At 39.2% G+C, this 17,475-nt stretch overlaps 1 protein-coding gene across 1 annotated transcript; it reads left to right on the forward strand.

The window, feature by feature from the left end:
- Positions 1-15,266: 15,266 nt before the first annotated feature.
- foxq1b (forkhead box Q1b) lies at positions 15,267-16,953 on the forward strand. The gene is made up of 2 exons (XM_037537698.1): positions 15,267-16,265; positions 16,489-16,953. Exon 1 carries the CDS (start codon positions 15,315-15,317, stop codon positions 16,128-16,130), a length of 816 nt encoding a protein of 271 aa, XP_037393595.1. The 5' UTR covers positions 15,267-15,314; the 3' UTR covers positions 16,131-16,265; positions 16,489-16,953.
- The last annotated feature ends 522 nt before the right edge of the window (positions 16,954-17,475 follow it).

The following is a 17,475-nucleotide window of genomic DNA, read 5'->3' on the forward strand; positions in this document are numbered from 1 at the left end:
TGAGTTAGTTCAAACTGACAGTATATAACTAAACAATCTATTTACATTTACATTCACAGCATTTAGCAGATGCTCTTATCCAGAGCGACTTACAAGAAGTGCTTTGTCTATCTAGAGAAAGTATCTTTGCTAGTTACCAATAGGTTAGAGAGAAAGCTAGTCCTGAGCTCAGATACTGCTAGAAACAAGAAGTCACTGTTCATGCCCAGAGTTAAAGGAACAGAGTTGAACACGGAACAGTGCAATACAATACAATACATAAGTGCAGTACAAGACATTACAATCAATACTTAATTCATTGCTCATTTAAGTGCTGTATAAAGATGTGTCTTCAGTCTGCTTGTATGGACAGCCAGTTAAGCTCAAGGCAGTAACTGAGACAATAAAAAGCGAAATATGTACAAACATACTTTCTGTTGGGAGGTGTCTGTCCAAAATGTTAGCCCCTAAATTTTAACTCGTGAAAATAATATATTTAGTGTTTTTAAAGATGTTTTTAAAAAATCAAAAGATTTTGATTTATCATGAAATGAGTTTCTAAATAGAAAATTTTAATAAAAAATGCTGTCTCATGTTTTCATGTCACTACTAAAAGAGAGTTTTACTGTAGCAGCTCCCATGTATTTCAGAGAGGTAAGTGGGACTGCATCCCTGTCCCTCATGGCCACATGGTGAGCACTCAGATCCCACAATTCTGAAGTAATGTGTCCCAAATTCTGAAAAAAATATATAATCTTAATGATTCTCACACGTTTTCTGCAATTAAGTAAATATAGACCTGCTCAAAGCTGTGTTTGCTGGTCATGTACTGGTGAGTGTTTTTAAGTTATGCTCAAAATGAGCTAAAACTGTCACTACTGAAACAGTCAATACAGAAACATATGAAAGTTTTGTTTAGTATTCTGACTGTTTTGTCAGTGACAAAATGGATTGTTCAATAATTTGTCTCAACACATTGAAAATAATTAAGCAAACACATTAAGTTTTATATTATTATTGACTCATGAGTTTTTGTTGTTGGGATGTTTTAGATGGTGTGTGATAGTATTTACACTTTGATGCATTCAAGGCAACTTTGGTTTTTGCCTCTGGCTTAATGGAATAAGAGAAGAAATCATGACTCAAGTTTTTTGTTTAGTTTGTAAACCAAATTCAAATGTACACACAAACATGTTTAATCTTTCTTTTCAGGTCTTGTTTTTTTGACGGCTTATTTATTTCCTGTGCATTATTGTTAGAGTTTAGGGGACCTCCAAAGATGCTAATGCCCAGGGGCCTCGCAAGACCATAATCTCTCTCTCTCTCCCTCTCTCTATCTCTCTGTCTTTCTCTCTCTAAGCCCACATTATTTCTATTAAATGCATTCAGACCTTCCAACACAGTTCCTAAGCAGCCAGACACAATTAAAAAAACAGACAAAATAAATTGAACACAGAAAGACTACTTATCTACAGTGTCGTTCACTGTGATTATATTTCCAGATCAATATCTCAATATATTGCATGTGTGAGATCGATGGTGAATTACACAGTGAGGATGTATTACCTCGATTTCTGCTCCACTGTATCTGCACATCCGTTCATTCCCGTCTCACTTCCTCCTCCTAATGACCCGGGCAAATACAGCACATTAAAAGCAGATCAATAAGAATGTATAATAGCCAACAATAACATCTGCCAGTCCACCAGTCTCCCCAACTACCCTCTGAGCCTTCAGAAACCAGCAGATAACAGGAAACCTTTGTTAAATATGAAAGCGCTCCAACAGCTTAGACCTACAGCAGATTAAAGTGGCACTTGAAGAAATGATTGAGAATCAAGGTGTTAAATCCACGCTTAGCGAGGTTCAGTGTGGCTGATTATACGGAACGGGCCGTAGAAATTAACGTATCTAATGTCTCGAGTGCAGAACATGTGACTTGGGCTAAAGCCTGATGTTTCTGTTATAAGAAAATGTATACTTCTCCTACAAATGGATCATTTTGGATACAGAAACCGGGGTAAATGAGTGATGCTGTACCCATTGTTGTATTTCTAAGGCTGACAGTACATGTTCAAAGCTTTGTAGGCACCTGCTCCTTCAACATTCCCTCTGAAATAAAGGGTGAGTACTTTGCACACTCTTTTCTGCAGTTACAGCCTCTACTCTCCTGGATAAGTTTTCTACTAGATGTTGGAGCATTGCTGTAAGGATTTGACTGCATTCAGCTACAAGAGTGAGGTCAGATACTGATTTTGGATGGCTAGTTCTGGATTGCAAACAACTTGTTTCAAAGGTATTGGATGGAGTAATATCACTCCAGGAACACTGTGCCCTAAGACTGGTTTTAAGTAAATTATCTTTGTTCTGTTGGCTGCTGTGTGTTACGTCTTATTCAAAAAGCAGTCTAGGGTTAAACAGTCTTTATAACTTCAGTGTGGGTGGGCAGAGCTAAAGTGATGCAGGCTGAATAGGTGAACACAAGCAAATGAGTTGTATTCTGGGACTTCACAAAAAGAAAGAGTTCAAACAATACTTGCTAATTTTTATATTCTCCATCACACTTTTCAGAAAGAAGGAAAATCTTGTATTTATTTATAGTAAATATTTGTAATGACAATCCATATTTTTACCTGCATGTGGTCTTAAATTGAATAAAGTTTCTGTTAAGAGCCTGGCACAGGAGCGTCTCGTGCGAAGGGCCCTTCGTGAGGAGCGCGCGCACGGCTGCCCTTTCAAGTTTAGACAAAGACGGCGGAACGGCTGCCCTCGTCAGGTATAAACACACAGATCCTGCGCCAGCGCATGTGGGTAGAAGCAGGAGGGGGTGTGGGGTGTGTTGAGGGGAGTTTGTTTGGAGGGGGTTGGCTGCTGCTTACATTTTCTCCCAAAATGCCTTTTTACGCATGCAGGCCAAGCAAGTGTACTGTCTGTCATCGCGCGAGGCAGAGTGCGACTCCTATCAGCTGGTACACTATCAGATGTTTTCTTTTAAAAATGTCTTTTGTAATGTTTTCTCCGGGCTGCATGCGAACGGGGTGGCTGTAGCGTGTGAGGAACCGAGATAAAGTTTGAGAGCCACATGCAATAGCAGCTGGTGTCCGAGCACTTTTTACACTACACTGCAGACTGATGAATGCACAGAGCTTCTCTAATACACACTTTTAGATTCATGTACATACATACATTTTTGGCAGCAAATAAAATGGGCATATTTGTGTTGTTTATTGTTGTTGTTGATTATTCAGAAAGTTGACAAAACAAAACAAAACAGTAGAATTATCACACTGTCTCATTTTTCATGGCTGTAAAATTCTACAGACCTCAGTGTGATTGCACCACCTGCACATACCTACATTACTACTACTCCACTTACAAAGTTTGAAAACACTTTACTGTAGGGCATAGTTCATAAGGCTACACGACACGCACATAAGCTTGTCATGACAACTGACATAACCCTACATAAATCTTTACAAATGCTTATTCCAATAGGCATCATCTGTCATAAAGGCTACTTTGGCTAACTTGGCAAATACAACTTTTATATCAAATCTGTTGGAATAGGTGTTTAGAAACATTTAGGTCTATGTCAGTCATCATGACAAGCTTATGTAGATGTCATGTAGCCTCATGAACCATACCCTACAGTAAAATGTTACCCAAAGTTTTATGTAAACATAAAATATAATTGTTTTTTTCAATGAGATAACAACGCTGACTCTTTGACCAGATGGAAATATGCGTCTTAATTTAAACTAGTTTCATTTTTTTCAGTGTAACATTTGATACTAAACATTAATGATACAATTACACATGACAAATTACTGAGCCATAGTTCATATTATTGAATCATGCCTGGGTTATTAACTGTAGCTATATAAAGTTAGCTATAACTTCATTTGCATAACCGTAGTTACTGAAAGACCGAGATAATTAACTTAATTTGAAATTGAGTGGAAGTGGGTCTGTAGCAGAACAGGGGTACTCCATGACCTGAGTGGACTGTGTTCATAAACAGCACAAATTTTGTGTTATTCAACAGATTTTGTGTTAGACCACAAAAGACATATCTCTAATACATACATTTAAGCACACTGTTAACATGTTACATATTGTCATATCTTTAAGTTTAAGTTTACAAGTTTTAGGCATAATTAAGTCAAATGAAATGGTGTATTGCAGAGAAACATACTGACCATTTTACAGTGGTGGTGATAGGAACCAGGTGTCAGAATGTAAACAACAGAAATATACCCATTTTAATTTACTATCCAAAATGCAGTGACCAGTGAACTTACATGTGTCTTTTAAGATTTTACATACAATCTTTATAATGATAAAATAATGATGAATACATATCACTATATATACTACATGTCAAAACTATGGTAAAATAATAATTCAGACATCAGGTAACATATTTGCAACTATTTTATGTAATAACTTTCTGTGAGGGAACTTTTAGAAGCATTCCTTAGACGTCTGGCTCCTTTTACCACCCTGTAAATCCTGACTTAGCAAGTTTCTCTACGATGAAGTTTTTCACATCAAACAACACTGAGGGACTTTGTTTACATCTTAACCATTTATTAATGAAGACATTTTGAAAGATCAGTGGAATTCCCCTTTAATTTGATGTAATGTTCTATTTAAAAATAACACGCCGCATGTTGTTTCAAACAAATCTTCATATAAAAACTTATATATAAACCTCATATAAAAAATAACAGTGTAATAACTGCTACAGGCCATGCACTGAATGCATGTTATAGCAAAAGACACAAACGCATTCCTAAATACTGAAACACCTACACAGACAAACACACACACACACACACACACACACACACACACACACCACCGCTCTGTGACCTCCGTTCTCACCTGTGTCTGAATTTGTTTATTTTCTCTTGTCTGGTTTGGCAGGTGAACATCTCCTCAGGTAAGACCTCTCGGAGTGCAGGAGAGCACACATACACCATGAGGACAGGCTTGTTTTTAAGAGTTGTGGAGAATTCTTGTTTCCGCAGTTTAAATTCTTCTTGCATGAACACACACCTCTCATTTTAAAACATCTAGCAGCCGAACCTTAAGCAGGAATCATTTTAGACGTGATCTGGTATGCAATGCACGTCTAAAAGCCAAGATCAGCCAGGCTGTGCAAAGAACCTTTACATTATATCAAGGTTCTTTTTTACTTTAAATTGGTTCTCCACACTCGCACATTCTTCTTCTTTGGCATTTCTCCAAACCCTTTTGGCACATTTATTTTTGCCATTATTTACAGGATCGGATGCACTGTAGGAACAACCTTGTCTCAACTGTAAGCCAGCCAACACTATTTTAATTTCAGTGATTCAGACTTAAACATTCCATATCCAACAGTGTACAACAACTTCAGTTTGGATTTTTCAAAAATGTGGAAACGTCCATACACACATGCATGCCTTCTCCTTTTAATTACACACAGAGTGAAATACACAACTATGCACTGTATCAAGTTGCAAACTAGGACCAGCAATATTAAGAACAAACAAACAGGAATCCAGAGAGAGAGAGAGAGAGAGAGAGAGAGAGAGAGAGAGAGAGAGAGAGAACTTAGTAAACCTAGTCAGGCATAAAACAGGTGCAGTTTCTCTCACGGAAACTCTGTTTTGGGCAGGTGTGCATTTGGATAAAGGATGTGATTAAAAAAAAAACTCTCTCCCTGGCTCTCTCACTCTCCGTCTCTCTCGCTCTCACTCTCATACGCACAAACACAAAGATATTTCCTCCCACTAACAGCTGGCCAGAATCACTATTAGTTTCGTGTGATTTTATTTTGTAATTACAGTGAAAGTGCAGAGAAATTCACTGCCACATCATTTCTTACAGCTTTGAGCTTTGATGTACACAAACATACTGCATGTATGCACAGAAAACTGGAACTGTGCTTTTACTGTTGGCCATCAGTCGAGTACCGAAAGGTCCTCTTTTGTGGGTTTTGGTACCTGCTCATGATTAGTGCCAACAGAACCTAATAGTACTCGAGAACATTCTCCTTTGTGTTTGCTAACAGTTGCAGTTTAGCAAATTCTTTACTATTCCATGTGAAGATAAAGTCACCAAGCACTATTACATGACCAAATAATAAAGCCTGAATGTGAGCTAGAAGGGTATGTTTTTGAGTTCATTGCTGTATTTTAAAAATTACTTTGTAAAGTGATCACTAAGGTGACACTAGTTACATAGGAAGCTTTGCTAACAGTATTCACAGATCTGCTGGCCTCCACAGATGCTGGTCCTACTTTCACAGTCTCAAAAGAAAACAACAAAAATAAAAATAAAAAAATAAATAAAAGTGCAGTATATCCTTGATACCAGCCAAAAGGCTAAGTAGCTAGCCAGATAGCTAATTAGCCAATGTAGACGCTTTTACAACGGCATGTTATGGTTTTGGCGGTCTCTCAAATGGGTGGAAATGAACTAGTATCACACAAGTTCTAAGTCGAAGTTCTCTTGTTTCCCCTTTGGATTATTTATTTTTTATGTGAATCTTCAAGCTAACCAGATCATTTAACATTACAAAGTTTTCAACATGTGATATATGTCATCTTGTTTGCGTTAAAAATGTCAGATTGTAAATACAAGCAGAATCCATATGAAAATGTGATATATGGCCATAAATACAGGGTACATGTATGTAAACATCAAATATTGGACATATAGACACAATACATGGATAATAATTATATGTCTGGTAAATCAACTTATCGTTGCTGTCCAAAGAAAAACAAGTATCTCCAAAGTAGTAACTTTACAGGAAAAGACAAAAACACTCCTTTACCTTTTAATGTAAGTTAATGTAGAAAGATTTTATTCCAAGTGATTTTACAGCACTTCTATTGGTCCATGCATCATTAATTTTTTTACAGATGGACAGATGGCGTGTTGAAATAATGTAGAAAACTATGAATCAACAAAAATGGAGATACATGGTTTTCTTTGGACAGCGACTATATACATATGTGTGTGTGTGTGTGTGTGTGTGTGTGTGTGTGTGTGTGTGTGTGTGTGTGTGTGTGTGTGTGTGTGCGTTTGTATATGCTGGTCAATGGCTAAAATACATGGCCAATTTCAAATAAGTTGACATATGATCCTGTGATCATATATGACGTCACATACACGTGGCTATATGTAACAAATATGATTTATGTAATGCCATATGTCAGCTTTCTGTATGGGAAGCCTCAGCATAAATGACAGATCAGTACAGGCCAAATCAGAAGAAGAGATTAAGCTCAAACATTCACACATATGATAAGTTTAATTGTTTATGCATTGCAGTTTCATAACCTGTTTGTTGAAGAAACAGGAAAGTGAAAGCTACTGGAAAAGTTCCGCTCATTTCTCACCTGATCTTTCTCTTTAAAAGAATACAATAACTGAGGCCTGACACATGAGGTTTCTATCTGAAAGAAAAGCTGCTTTTGCATGAAAGAATGCGAATAACACAAGAGTATTTACGCCAGAATCATCATTCAAAAACTCTCTAATTCACTGCATCAGCTAACTATAATCTAAACACCATCTTTTACTCCGTGAAATTATACTCTTTATGGGCTATGGGGCAGAATGTGTATGTTTGAGTGGTGAAGCTCATAACATCAAAACAGATGCTCATTTTGGCTCCTCATCTGGAAGAGATAGTCTGTCTGTTTGTGTTTCCATCTCACTCTCCTTGATCTGCTTTCACATTCTGGTCTTTATTTTTTTTTGACCTAGGTTAAGGTACATCTTGTGATTTAGTCCAATAAAGGTGAGGCATCATCTGGATCCTAAAAACTGTATAGAGGAGCTAACTCTAAATCACCTGAAAGTAAAATTAAAGAACAGATAATTCCCATAGTATGTATTCATTTGTTCTAGATCAAACACTGACATTTGAACCTTGTTAAAAACCATTCCATAATTAATTTTAAATTTGTGAATTTATGTCTATTGACATATATTTGACTTTTTGCCCTTATGCTGCAAATTTACAACTGTTCTATCATACATCTGATCTTCATTTCTTACAACTGACTCATCAGGCTTTGGCAGTTGATGATCCAGAAGTTCTGGAGTTTTTCTAGATGTTTTTCCTCACAAAATTGGTCCCACCCATTGTGAATCAAAACATAATTGGTTGATTCCACTGTCACTGCCTAATTATGTTGGTGGTTATTCTGATGTATAAGGCCTCTAGTTCAGCTTACTTGGCTATATCCACCTAAATACCACAGCTTTGTAAATCCTGATTGGACAATTTTTCACTGGGTTTCAAGATTTTAACCTTTTGCTTCCAACTATAACAATGAAATAAGAATATTGCTGCAGTACTTGCAGAGTTTGAATACACTGGTTACAATGACCCTGTTAAATGAAATTCACTACAAACCACAGACATGGTTTTTTATGTCTCAGAAATCCTTAAGCTTCCTCAGGAGATCTATAGAAGGCCCTTAAGGCTCTACACTGGTACTTTAAAGCAGGCAATTTAAGGTACACTCTTTAAATCTTCATTCTTCAAGGGTTCTTTGGTAAAACCAATGATCCTCTAAAGAAACATGAACACTCAAAGAAACTTCTGCATACTTCAATACTTCTTTTCATGTTGCATGGTTCTTTAAATTGATGAAGAATGTGTTGCATATTGTTCTATATTGAACCTTTTTGAAAAGGGTGCTATGTAGCACTATTAGAACTGTTGTTCTATTGTTAGAAGCTTGACATCAGAATAATAGAAGAACCCTTTTTTGTGCTATATAGAACCATATACAATACATTCTCTATCAAACAGAATAATTATTTTGCCATGCAAAGATCCATTTTAAGCATGCAAATTGTTCCTTTTATATAGAACCACTGACTTTACTAAAGACCCCTTGAAGAACTATCTTTTTTAAGGGTGTTCTATGAGGGGAGACTGGTTTAGTGCACTGACATGGATCTCAAGTGATGTATTTGCATATTTATTACTGCATCTTAACCTTTTAGACATCTGCTAAAGCTTTGTGAAAACCATATGTGAAGCAGTTCACCTCCTTAACCAAAATATGTTTTTCAGCAATCGAACATGTTTATAACATTCTGAATATTTGGTGACATTTTAAATGTCATTTTCAGGGTTGCTTGGGCATTCGAGCTGCTGGAAGTCATTTTGTTTTGGAACAGGAAGGAACATGACTAAACTCGATGCAGAAACACAATCTCACTTCAGCGGTTTGGATCCGCTCTTTGGGCCAAGTAACTAGATTTGTATTTATTTTAGTTATGGCTGGGGAATCGGAAGCAGCTGAGGCATTCGAATGCATGCAGGATTATTTAGAGGCATTGTAACCTCTCAACGAAGATGTGGTCAGCTTTATACATCAGGACATGATTTATTCCACGAGCGTTCATCAAAGCAAATTGAAGTGTATGCTTTAGTGGAATGTTTTAGTGGAATGGAGGCTAAGTCACATGTGAACTGTTTCTAAATGGGTTTGGCAGATGGATTGCAAGGTAGTATCAGTAGTCCTGAAACTTATAGCACTGCTCAGATGAACTCATGTGAGCCTGGAGTCTGTTTCATGTTAAAACTAATGGAAGTGATGGTGCCTGTTAGAAAGAAGCAAAAAGGATTAAATATTTCTCTATGTTCTGGTTATGTGATTTGTTCTTCCCCACTGTGAAGTACATTCTTATAAAAATTAAGGTGTCAAAAAATGTTAGGAGGATAACTGTAGGCAGGAACGAACAAGAGCAATCACACTGGGATATGGTGCAGAAGGGCCTGTGGTGACAGGGCCCCCAACATCTTTATTGCCCTTTAATCCCATTATATAGACACTGGCACAATTGTATACTTGTGACTTACAGAAAGAGACACTTTATTGACAACATCCCTCATTAGTTAGCCTCTATCAACAGACTGACGACTGACGACCATTTATCTCCTTCTTATTCATATCTCATACTCGATAACCATTTTCATATCTGTCCTGCAGTCTCCAACATGATATCTTCAATATGAATAACTTTAAAACCTGAAATATGAATTGGAAACAGAAGCCCATTCCTGCCAGGTAGAGATTTTTATTTATTTTTTTTTTTTAACTTGCTCTTTGTTTCTGGAACCACTATGTCAAATGTTTTTACTTAGAATATTGAAACAATTGCTTATTTTCACCAGATATTTACCAAATATCCTAAAACAGTTACTAATTTTCTCAAAATATTGACTTATCTGAACTATAACATTTTAATACTATGTCAAAATAATGAGTTATGAAATTTCAAGAAAGCAATTATTTTGTAATAATAAGATGCTATTATAGGGTACAAAGTCATTATTTTGACATAGTAAGTTAATATTTTGAGAAAAAAAGATACGATAAGTTTGACTTCATATTACATTACAAGTGGCTGTAGTAGCATTTCTTGAAAGCATTAGCTTTTTAGAGTCATAACAAAGTGAGTTAACAGGCAAATTCTATTTTCCTTCTTTTCTCATTTAAAAGTTATTTTCTTTAGGGGTTATTTCAAAAGTGGCTAATAAAAACAAATTACCACAGAATCTGTGCTCAGAACTTGTTTGCATGTAATCAGAGACCGTGTATTGAGGATTATTTCTATTCAATAATGTTGTCCATTCCATTTGTCAGATGCTAGAAGGTGATTGTGAGCAAGTGCAAAATTAATGGGTTCCAGGGAAGCTTTTCTGCAAAATCATTGTAAATAGAAAATGCACTACTTTCCTGAATAAAGAAGAGCATAAAACGTTTCAGCACTGCTGCTGTATTTTTGAGTCCTTCAGAGCTCCAGTTATGGGATTTTATAACAATGCATTGTGCAAACCAACCAATGAGCTGGTCCACTCACCAACCAATCAGCACACAGTAATGATGATGCTAGTATCCTACTGTTCAGAAACTGTTTGCTGAAAAAGAAAAAAAAATGGAATGACTCGGTTAATTTATCCTACATTTTTTACTAAATACGTACGTCTACTTTCCAAGGTTAAAGGAACGTCCTGCAAAAACGGTTAAAAAAAGTTTCATTTTTTGATTTTAGCTGTTTAGTTTATTCAACCCCATTCACTGAGGACCCGCTGGCAGAGTTTTGGAGTGATGCCTTTGGTATGATGAGGGAGTAGGAGGATGCCAGACATGCCTTATATCAGCTCTAATCCCCCTACAGTATCCCACTGATGACAAGGAGCTGATGCTACGTTATAATTATATTCTAGAACTGCAACTACATGTGTGCTAAAATAGCCCAACTCACTCTGACTGGGCTGAGGGGCAGACAGTTGACTTAATATCTCTAGTAGACATGACTTTTCACAGTGTATAGCATTGCTGCACAGAACACTTTATTTTTAAGACTGTTCAAAAACCAAAACTGAATCCATGAGCTGGTTTTGGTTTGACTTTCAATATTAACACTTAATGCTATTTCTCTGTCACTGTGTGTTCTGTATGTGAGTTTGTGTGTTCTGTGTGTAAGTTTGTGTGTGTGTGTGTGTTGTATGTGTGTTTATGTATGTGTGTGTGTTTTACTTGTGCGGTGTGTTGTTTGTGTGTATTGTGTGGTTGTTTGTCATGTCTGTTTTTTATGTTGTTTGTGTTGTGCATGTGTTTTTGTGTGGTTGTATCTGTGTGTGGTTGTGTATTTGCATTTGTGGTTGTTTGTCATGTTGTGTATATGTGTTTATATGTGTTTGTGTGCATGTGTTTTTGTGTGTGTTGTATTTGTATGTCTGTGTGTGCTTGTGTGAGTGTATTTGTTTTTGTGTTGTTTGTGTGTCTGTTTTTTGTGTTGTTTGTGTGTGCATGTTTTGTGTGTATGCCTATTTATTTGTGTATGTGTATTGTTTATGTGTGTGTATCTGTGTGTACATGTGTGGTGTGTGCATGTATGTTTGTTTGCATGCTTGTGTGTGTTTATGTATATATGTGTGTGTGTGTGTGTGTGTGTGTGTGTGTGTGTGCGTGTGTGTGCATTATGTGTGTATTGTGTGTGTATGTGCATGCACTTATTTGTGTGTGGTTTTTGTTTTTTGTTTGTGAGTCTTTTGGTTTTGTGTGTTTGTGGGTGTGCATTGTTTATTTGACTGTATGTGTGTGTTTATGTATATGCTTGTGTGTGTGTATGTTTATGCATGTGTTTTTGTGTGTGGGTTTTGTGTGTTTGTGGATGTGTGTGTTTTACACATGTGGTGTGTGTGTTGTGCATGTGTTTTTGTGTGGTTGTATCTGTGTGTGTTTGTGTATTTGCATTTGTGGTTGTTTGTCATGTCGTGTATATGTGTATGTGTGTTTTTGTCTATTTTTGTATGTGTTGTGTGTATGTGAGTATGTTTGATTTATTTGCTTTGTTTGTGTGTCAGTGTCTATTGTGTGTGCATGTTTTGTGTGTATGCTTATTTGTTTGTGTATGTGTGTATGCGTATTGTTTATGTGTGTGTAGTGTGTGCATGTACATTTGCTTGTATGTGTGTGTTTTGTCCGTTTGTGTATGCTTGTACATAAAAATGTGCATATTTGTATGTATGTACTTGTGTGTATGCGCATTTGTGTGTTTATGTGTTGTGTATGTTTGTGTGTGTGTGTGTGTGTGTGTGTGTGTGTGTTGTAGAGGCTTGTCTGTCTGCTCGATGAACCCGGTGAAAATACACACTCATTAGGTGCTGATGAAAATGGATTCATGCGAAATGAAAATATCCCGTGGGCTGCTGCTCCTAGGTGTGGCAGAGAGGACAAGTTAATGATTATCAGCCGCCTCATGGCACGCGAGGAACTCAGCTAACTTTACACAACCTTCAGCTGTGAGTTCATTGGAGTGAAAGACAGGAATGGAGCCTGAAGTCAAAGCCGGGCTGGGGAGGGGGGTTGAGAGTGGGCTGGAGTCAAAGTCATTCAGTATGGATAAATCAGGTTTAGACTCATGTCTACAGCATTAAAGCTTAGATTGCCCTGCCCTATCCAGATGTCACTCATTGACTCATTCATTTAGAAAGACTTGAGCAGCCTTTCACCTTTCTGCTGTGCCAGGAACTGTCTGACCTTCTAGTGACCTGAGTAACTGCACTCACCTATACAATTATCACTCACACACACACCTTCTCTGTTTCTCACCTGCACACACTGCTTATGTGGCATCCATCCAAACACACAATGCCAACACAACACTTCCCCATTCTTCTGCGTGTCAGGAAGCGAAGCTGTGAATTTTGTTTCACTTTAACAAGGAAAGTTCACTCGATACAGAGAGATGGAGTGGCGGGTTGAGAAGATTGAACTTATCTTGGGTGAAATATAGACACACGTAAAAATGAAAGAAACAGCATAAAACGTATTAAAGGGCCTATAGCCTACATTTTTCTTTTTGCATTTTATCGTGTCCCCTGAGGTATACTTATGAATTTTGTATGAGTCGTATATCAAAAGCAGACGCAATCCATTTTTACATGGTCATTTTCCAAAATTCCTTTATCCCTTGTAGAACCATTGGTCCTGTCTTTAAATGGCCTATGTAATGGAAGACTAAATTTACATCACTTTATAAATAAAAGAGTTAAAATAGTATGTAAACATTGTTTGAAAACATACTGTTTACTCACTGGTGCATACAGTCCACATCGTCGCTGTACAAAGAACACCAAGCATCTCCAACTTTGCAGAAGAAGGCAAGAATGTTCTTTACTCTGACTTTAAGTTAATGTAACTAGATTTATTCTGAGGAATTTTGGAGCATTTCTGTTGATGAATTCATCATGACATTCTCACACAGTGTAAGAGACAGTGATGATGATGTTCAGCAACCAAGAGGCAAAAAACCCAACAGATCTACATATTATTTATTTCGGCCTATAGCAGTTCTCCAGACCCATTTTCATTGAAATTACAATGAGCATTTCAGTTTTTTAAATGACGTGCATCATTTAAAAAGCAGTCTGGGCCAAAAAACTCAATAGGTGGAGCTAAACTGCTGTTGGCTGAATACTACATTGGTTTTGTGATGTCACAAAGAGTAATTCATTCAAAATGGGCTTTTTTGCACTTTGTTGTCCATACATTGACTGTTTAAACAACATGTAAACTATCAAATATGCCATCAAACTCTCGTTTAAATAAAGTTAGAAAACTGGTTTTCCATTTCATCCATCCATCCATCCATCCATTTTCTAAGCCGCTTCTCCATCAGGGTCGCGGGGGGATGCTGGAGCCTATCCCAGCAGTCTTCGGGCGGAAGGCAGGATACACCCTGGACAGGTCGCCAGTCCATCGCAGGGCAGGTTTTCCATTTCATGAGCCTTTAATTATAATCAAGAACAATAAATAACTTGAATAAAAAAATAGAACCTCATGAATAAATAAGCTTCTAAAGTATTGTGATTCATACAGAACTGCAATTCTAGTTCTCAGTACAAGCAGCATCTGTAAGTCATAGGAACTGAAGACCATTAGTCTCTTCTTCTTTTTTAGGATCCTCTCAGTTCTATAAACTGCTACAAAAATGCTCATAAATTACAGGTGTGAGCAACAGCAAAGCAGTCCTAGTGCTGAACGTAATTAATTCAACACCAAAAGAGGAATTAGGAACTCAGAGTGAATGAAGAAAGAAATGGAATTCAGCAGCAATTAGATTGTTGCCTGGTGAACATCCTCTACTCTTCTTATAGGGCTTTAGACTGGATGTTGGAACTTTAACTCAGATCTGATTGCATCACCCTGAGCATTAGTGAGATCAGGTACTGATGATGTTGGGTGATTCGTTCTCCAGTTCATCCGGAAGGTAGAGGATGGAGGTCCTTCACTCCAGAGAACATAATTTCACTGCTGGGGGGCTTTTCTCCCCCTAACTAATCCTTGGCATTAGGCATGGTGACCTTAGACTAATGTGCATCCCATTCTATTGTCAATGCTTTTCTATGGAGATTATATAAACTGTTTATGTGCAACTGGACACCTGTATCAATGATGGGCTCACCTTGAAGTAGCTGGATTCACTCATTAGACCTGCTGACTGCAGTGGATTCTTTCTAAAAATGTCAAAAGAAACATTGCCTATGATCTTACACACTGTCCCACCTACTGGCCAGCAGCAGCTGAAAATGTTCCCGCTCACTAGCCCACAGTACCTGAATCCACCGTGCAAATAATTTCCACCTCAAGCAGGTGGGTACACTAAGCACCGCCCCTTTCGTGGGCGGCCTCTTTTGTTCAGCTCCTGTTTATATGTTCTCCCGTTAGGCTCGTGCGCGCAGTTGTCCCGTGAGGACTGTTTCTTCTCCCCGCTGATGAGTACAGCAGCTGTTCGCGGACATGAAGCTGGAGGTTTTCTCTGTCGCCACGATGCCGCCGGACTCGCCACTGTCCGGCGAGGACGAGCTGGGCTCGGACGGAGACTTCGCCGCGTGCAGTCCAGCAGCGGCAACGACATTGGCGCCATCCGAGGACGCGGAGGGGTCGCGCGCCCCAGACAGCAAGCCTAAGGCGTACGCGCGCAGGCCGAAGCCGCCGTACTCGTACATCGCCCTGATCGCGATGGCCATCAGGGACTCAGGCTCGGGGCGTCTCACTCTGGCCGAGATCAACGACTACCTGATGAAAAAGTTTCCGTTTTTCCGCGGCAGCTACACGGGCTGGCGCAACTCGGTGCGCCACAACCTGTCGCTGAACGACTGTTTCCTCAAGGTGCTGCGCGACCCCTCGCGCCCCTGGGGCAAAGACAACTACTGGATGCTGAACCCGCACAGCGAGTACACGTTTGCGGACGGCGTGTTCCGCCGCAGGAGGAAGCGCATCAGCAAGAAGCCCGCCAGGGACTCCGGGCCGCGGGAGCGCGCGCTGGACCACGCTCCCAGGGACAGTGCGGGCGCGCGCTTCACCGGCCCCTTCGCCATTGAGAGCATCCTCAGCAAGCCGTCGTTCAGGCGCAGGGAACGCGCGGAGGACTACGCCCGACTGACGTCACAATTCACGCCGTTTCTTGTAAACTGCCCGGCGCTCCATGCGCCTTTCGCTGCACTCGCGCCGCAGCCGGCCTTTCTGAGTGCGCTGCCGCAATGCCACGCTCCCTACAGCGCGCCGCCTGAGGCTCCCTATCACCCCTTCAGAATCGAGTCTCTGCTGTCCTGAGGATGCATACACACATATGCGCGTGCACGCGCGCACATGCACAGCCAGTATCACACATGCTAGGTAGTTGCGTGAGAAAGTCACCTCAGAGGCGCCGAGGAGACCAGAAAGCGCACAGACTCTCAGAATTTAAAGGTACTGAAGTGTCACTGGGGCCGTACCTGAACTTTGCCATCATACATTGTGATTATATATATTTTAAGGACCATCAACTCTCTATGTCACATCCTGAGTCCTGGCTGTATTTGTATGTATTTTCAAGTTTTAATGTGAGGTTATGAGCTCTATTACAGTTGTTTTCATGGGAAAGAGAATATGATGTACTTTGGTGAAGTAAAATGTACCATTTTTCTTACAGTGTACACACAAAACACAAGAGATCTCTGTTTGCACGAGAAAGTTACCCACTTACCCAGCCACCCACCTGTTCTGTGCACTTTTCCTGTCGTGGTTTTTGGACGCCGTAGACTAACAGCTCTCCACTTCATCACTCAGCCAGTATGTGGATCATCATTGCTGTATGTGCTGTGCGCTGTGGACGCGCTGATTCCTGTGTGTTTGGTACTGATTTCATTTCCATTCTGTAAAATACTGTACGAGAAAGTTTGGTTTAATATATGTGTGTATTTAAGTGTATATAGTTTGTAACAGTGATGTTGTTGGTCAAACATCTTTCTTCATGTGGGTGTAAATGTGTTTTGGTCGTCGGCGAGCGCGCGCGTTTTAGTTGCAGCGCTGCGGACAGGCCGAGCTGCTGCTCAGAGAGAGAGAGAGAGATTTCAGACTGGACTTCTGTTAATAAAGAGAGAGAGAAGCTAATGCAGCGGTGAACACGTGTGCGCGTGTTGTTTCTTTCTGTTTTGCATGTGTATTATTCACACTGTGAACACGTCACACTCCACACAGCTCTGTCCTTCCGCAGTTACTGAGGGAGTTCAGGAGGAATGCAGCACGTGCGCGTAAACCTCAGAGCTCGCACGCACCTGCTCCCAGTCACTGTGGCCATCAGTCATCAGATCAGCCTGCTCACGCGACAGGAGAAACATCAGGACACGCCTCATTTCACACCTTATGTTAGGAATCAGCACAAGTTATTAAGATTTTTGGCAGCATGTTATTAGGCATCACCAGTGAAACTGATAGATGTCGCGTGCAGTTTTTGCGCATTTTCTTATATATATTATAACAACTATTACATTTTAATACATGTTATTTGTGCATACTTTATTATAACCCCATTTCTTATTCTTATTGTAGCTGTTGTTGTTAGTATAATAATAAGAAGAACAAAGATGACAATAATCGTCATCATCATCGTCATAATGGTATCAATATCGTATATTTT

Source organism: Pygocentrus nattereri, chromosome 4 (genome assembly GCF_015220715.1).
Source record: "Pygocentrus nattereri isolate fPygNat1 chromosome 4, fPygNat1.pri, whole genome shotgun sequence".
Taxonomy (NCBI): Eukaryota; Metazoa; Chordata; class Actinopteri; order Characiformes; family Serrasalmidae; genus Pygocentrus; species Pygocentrus nattereri.

Coding starts and splice junctions, on each gene's coding strand:
- foxq1b (XM_037537698.1), top strand. CDS start 15,315: ATGAAGCTGGAGGTTTTCTCTGTCGCCACGATGCCGCCGGACTCGCCA.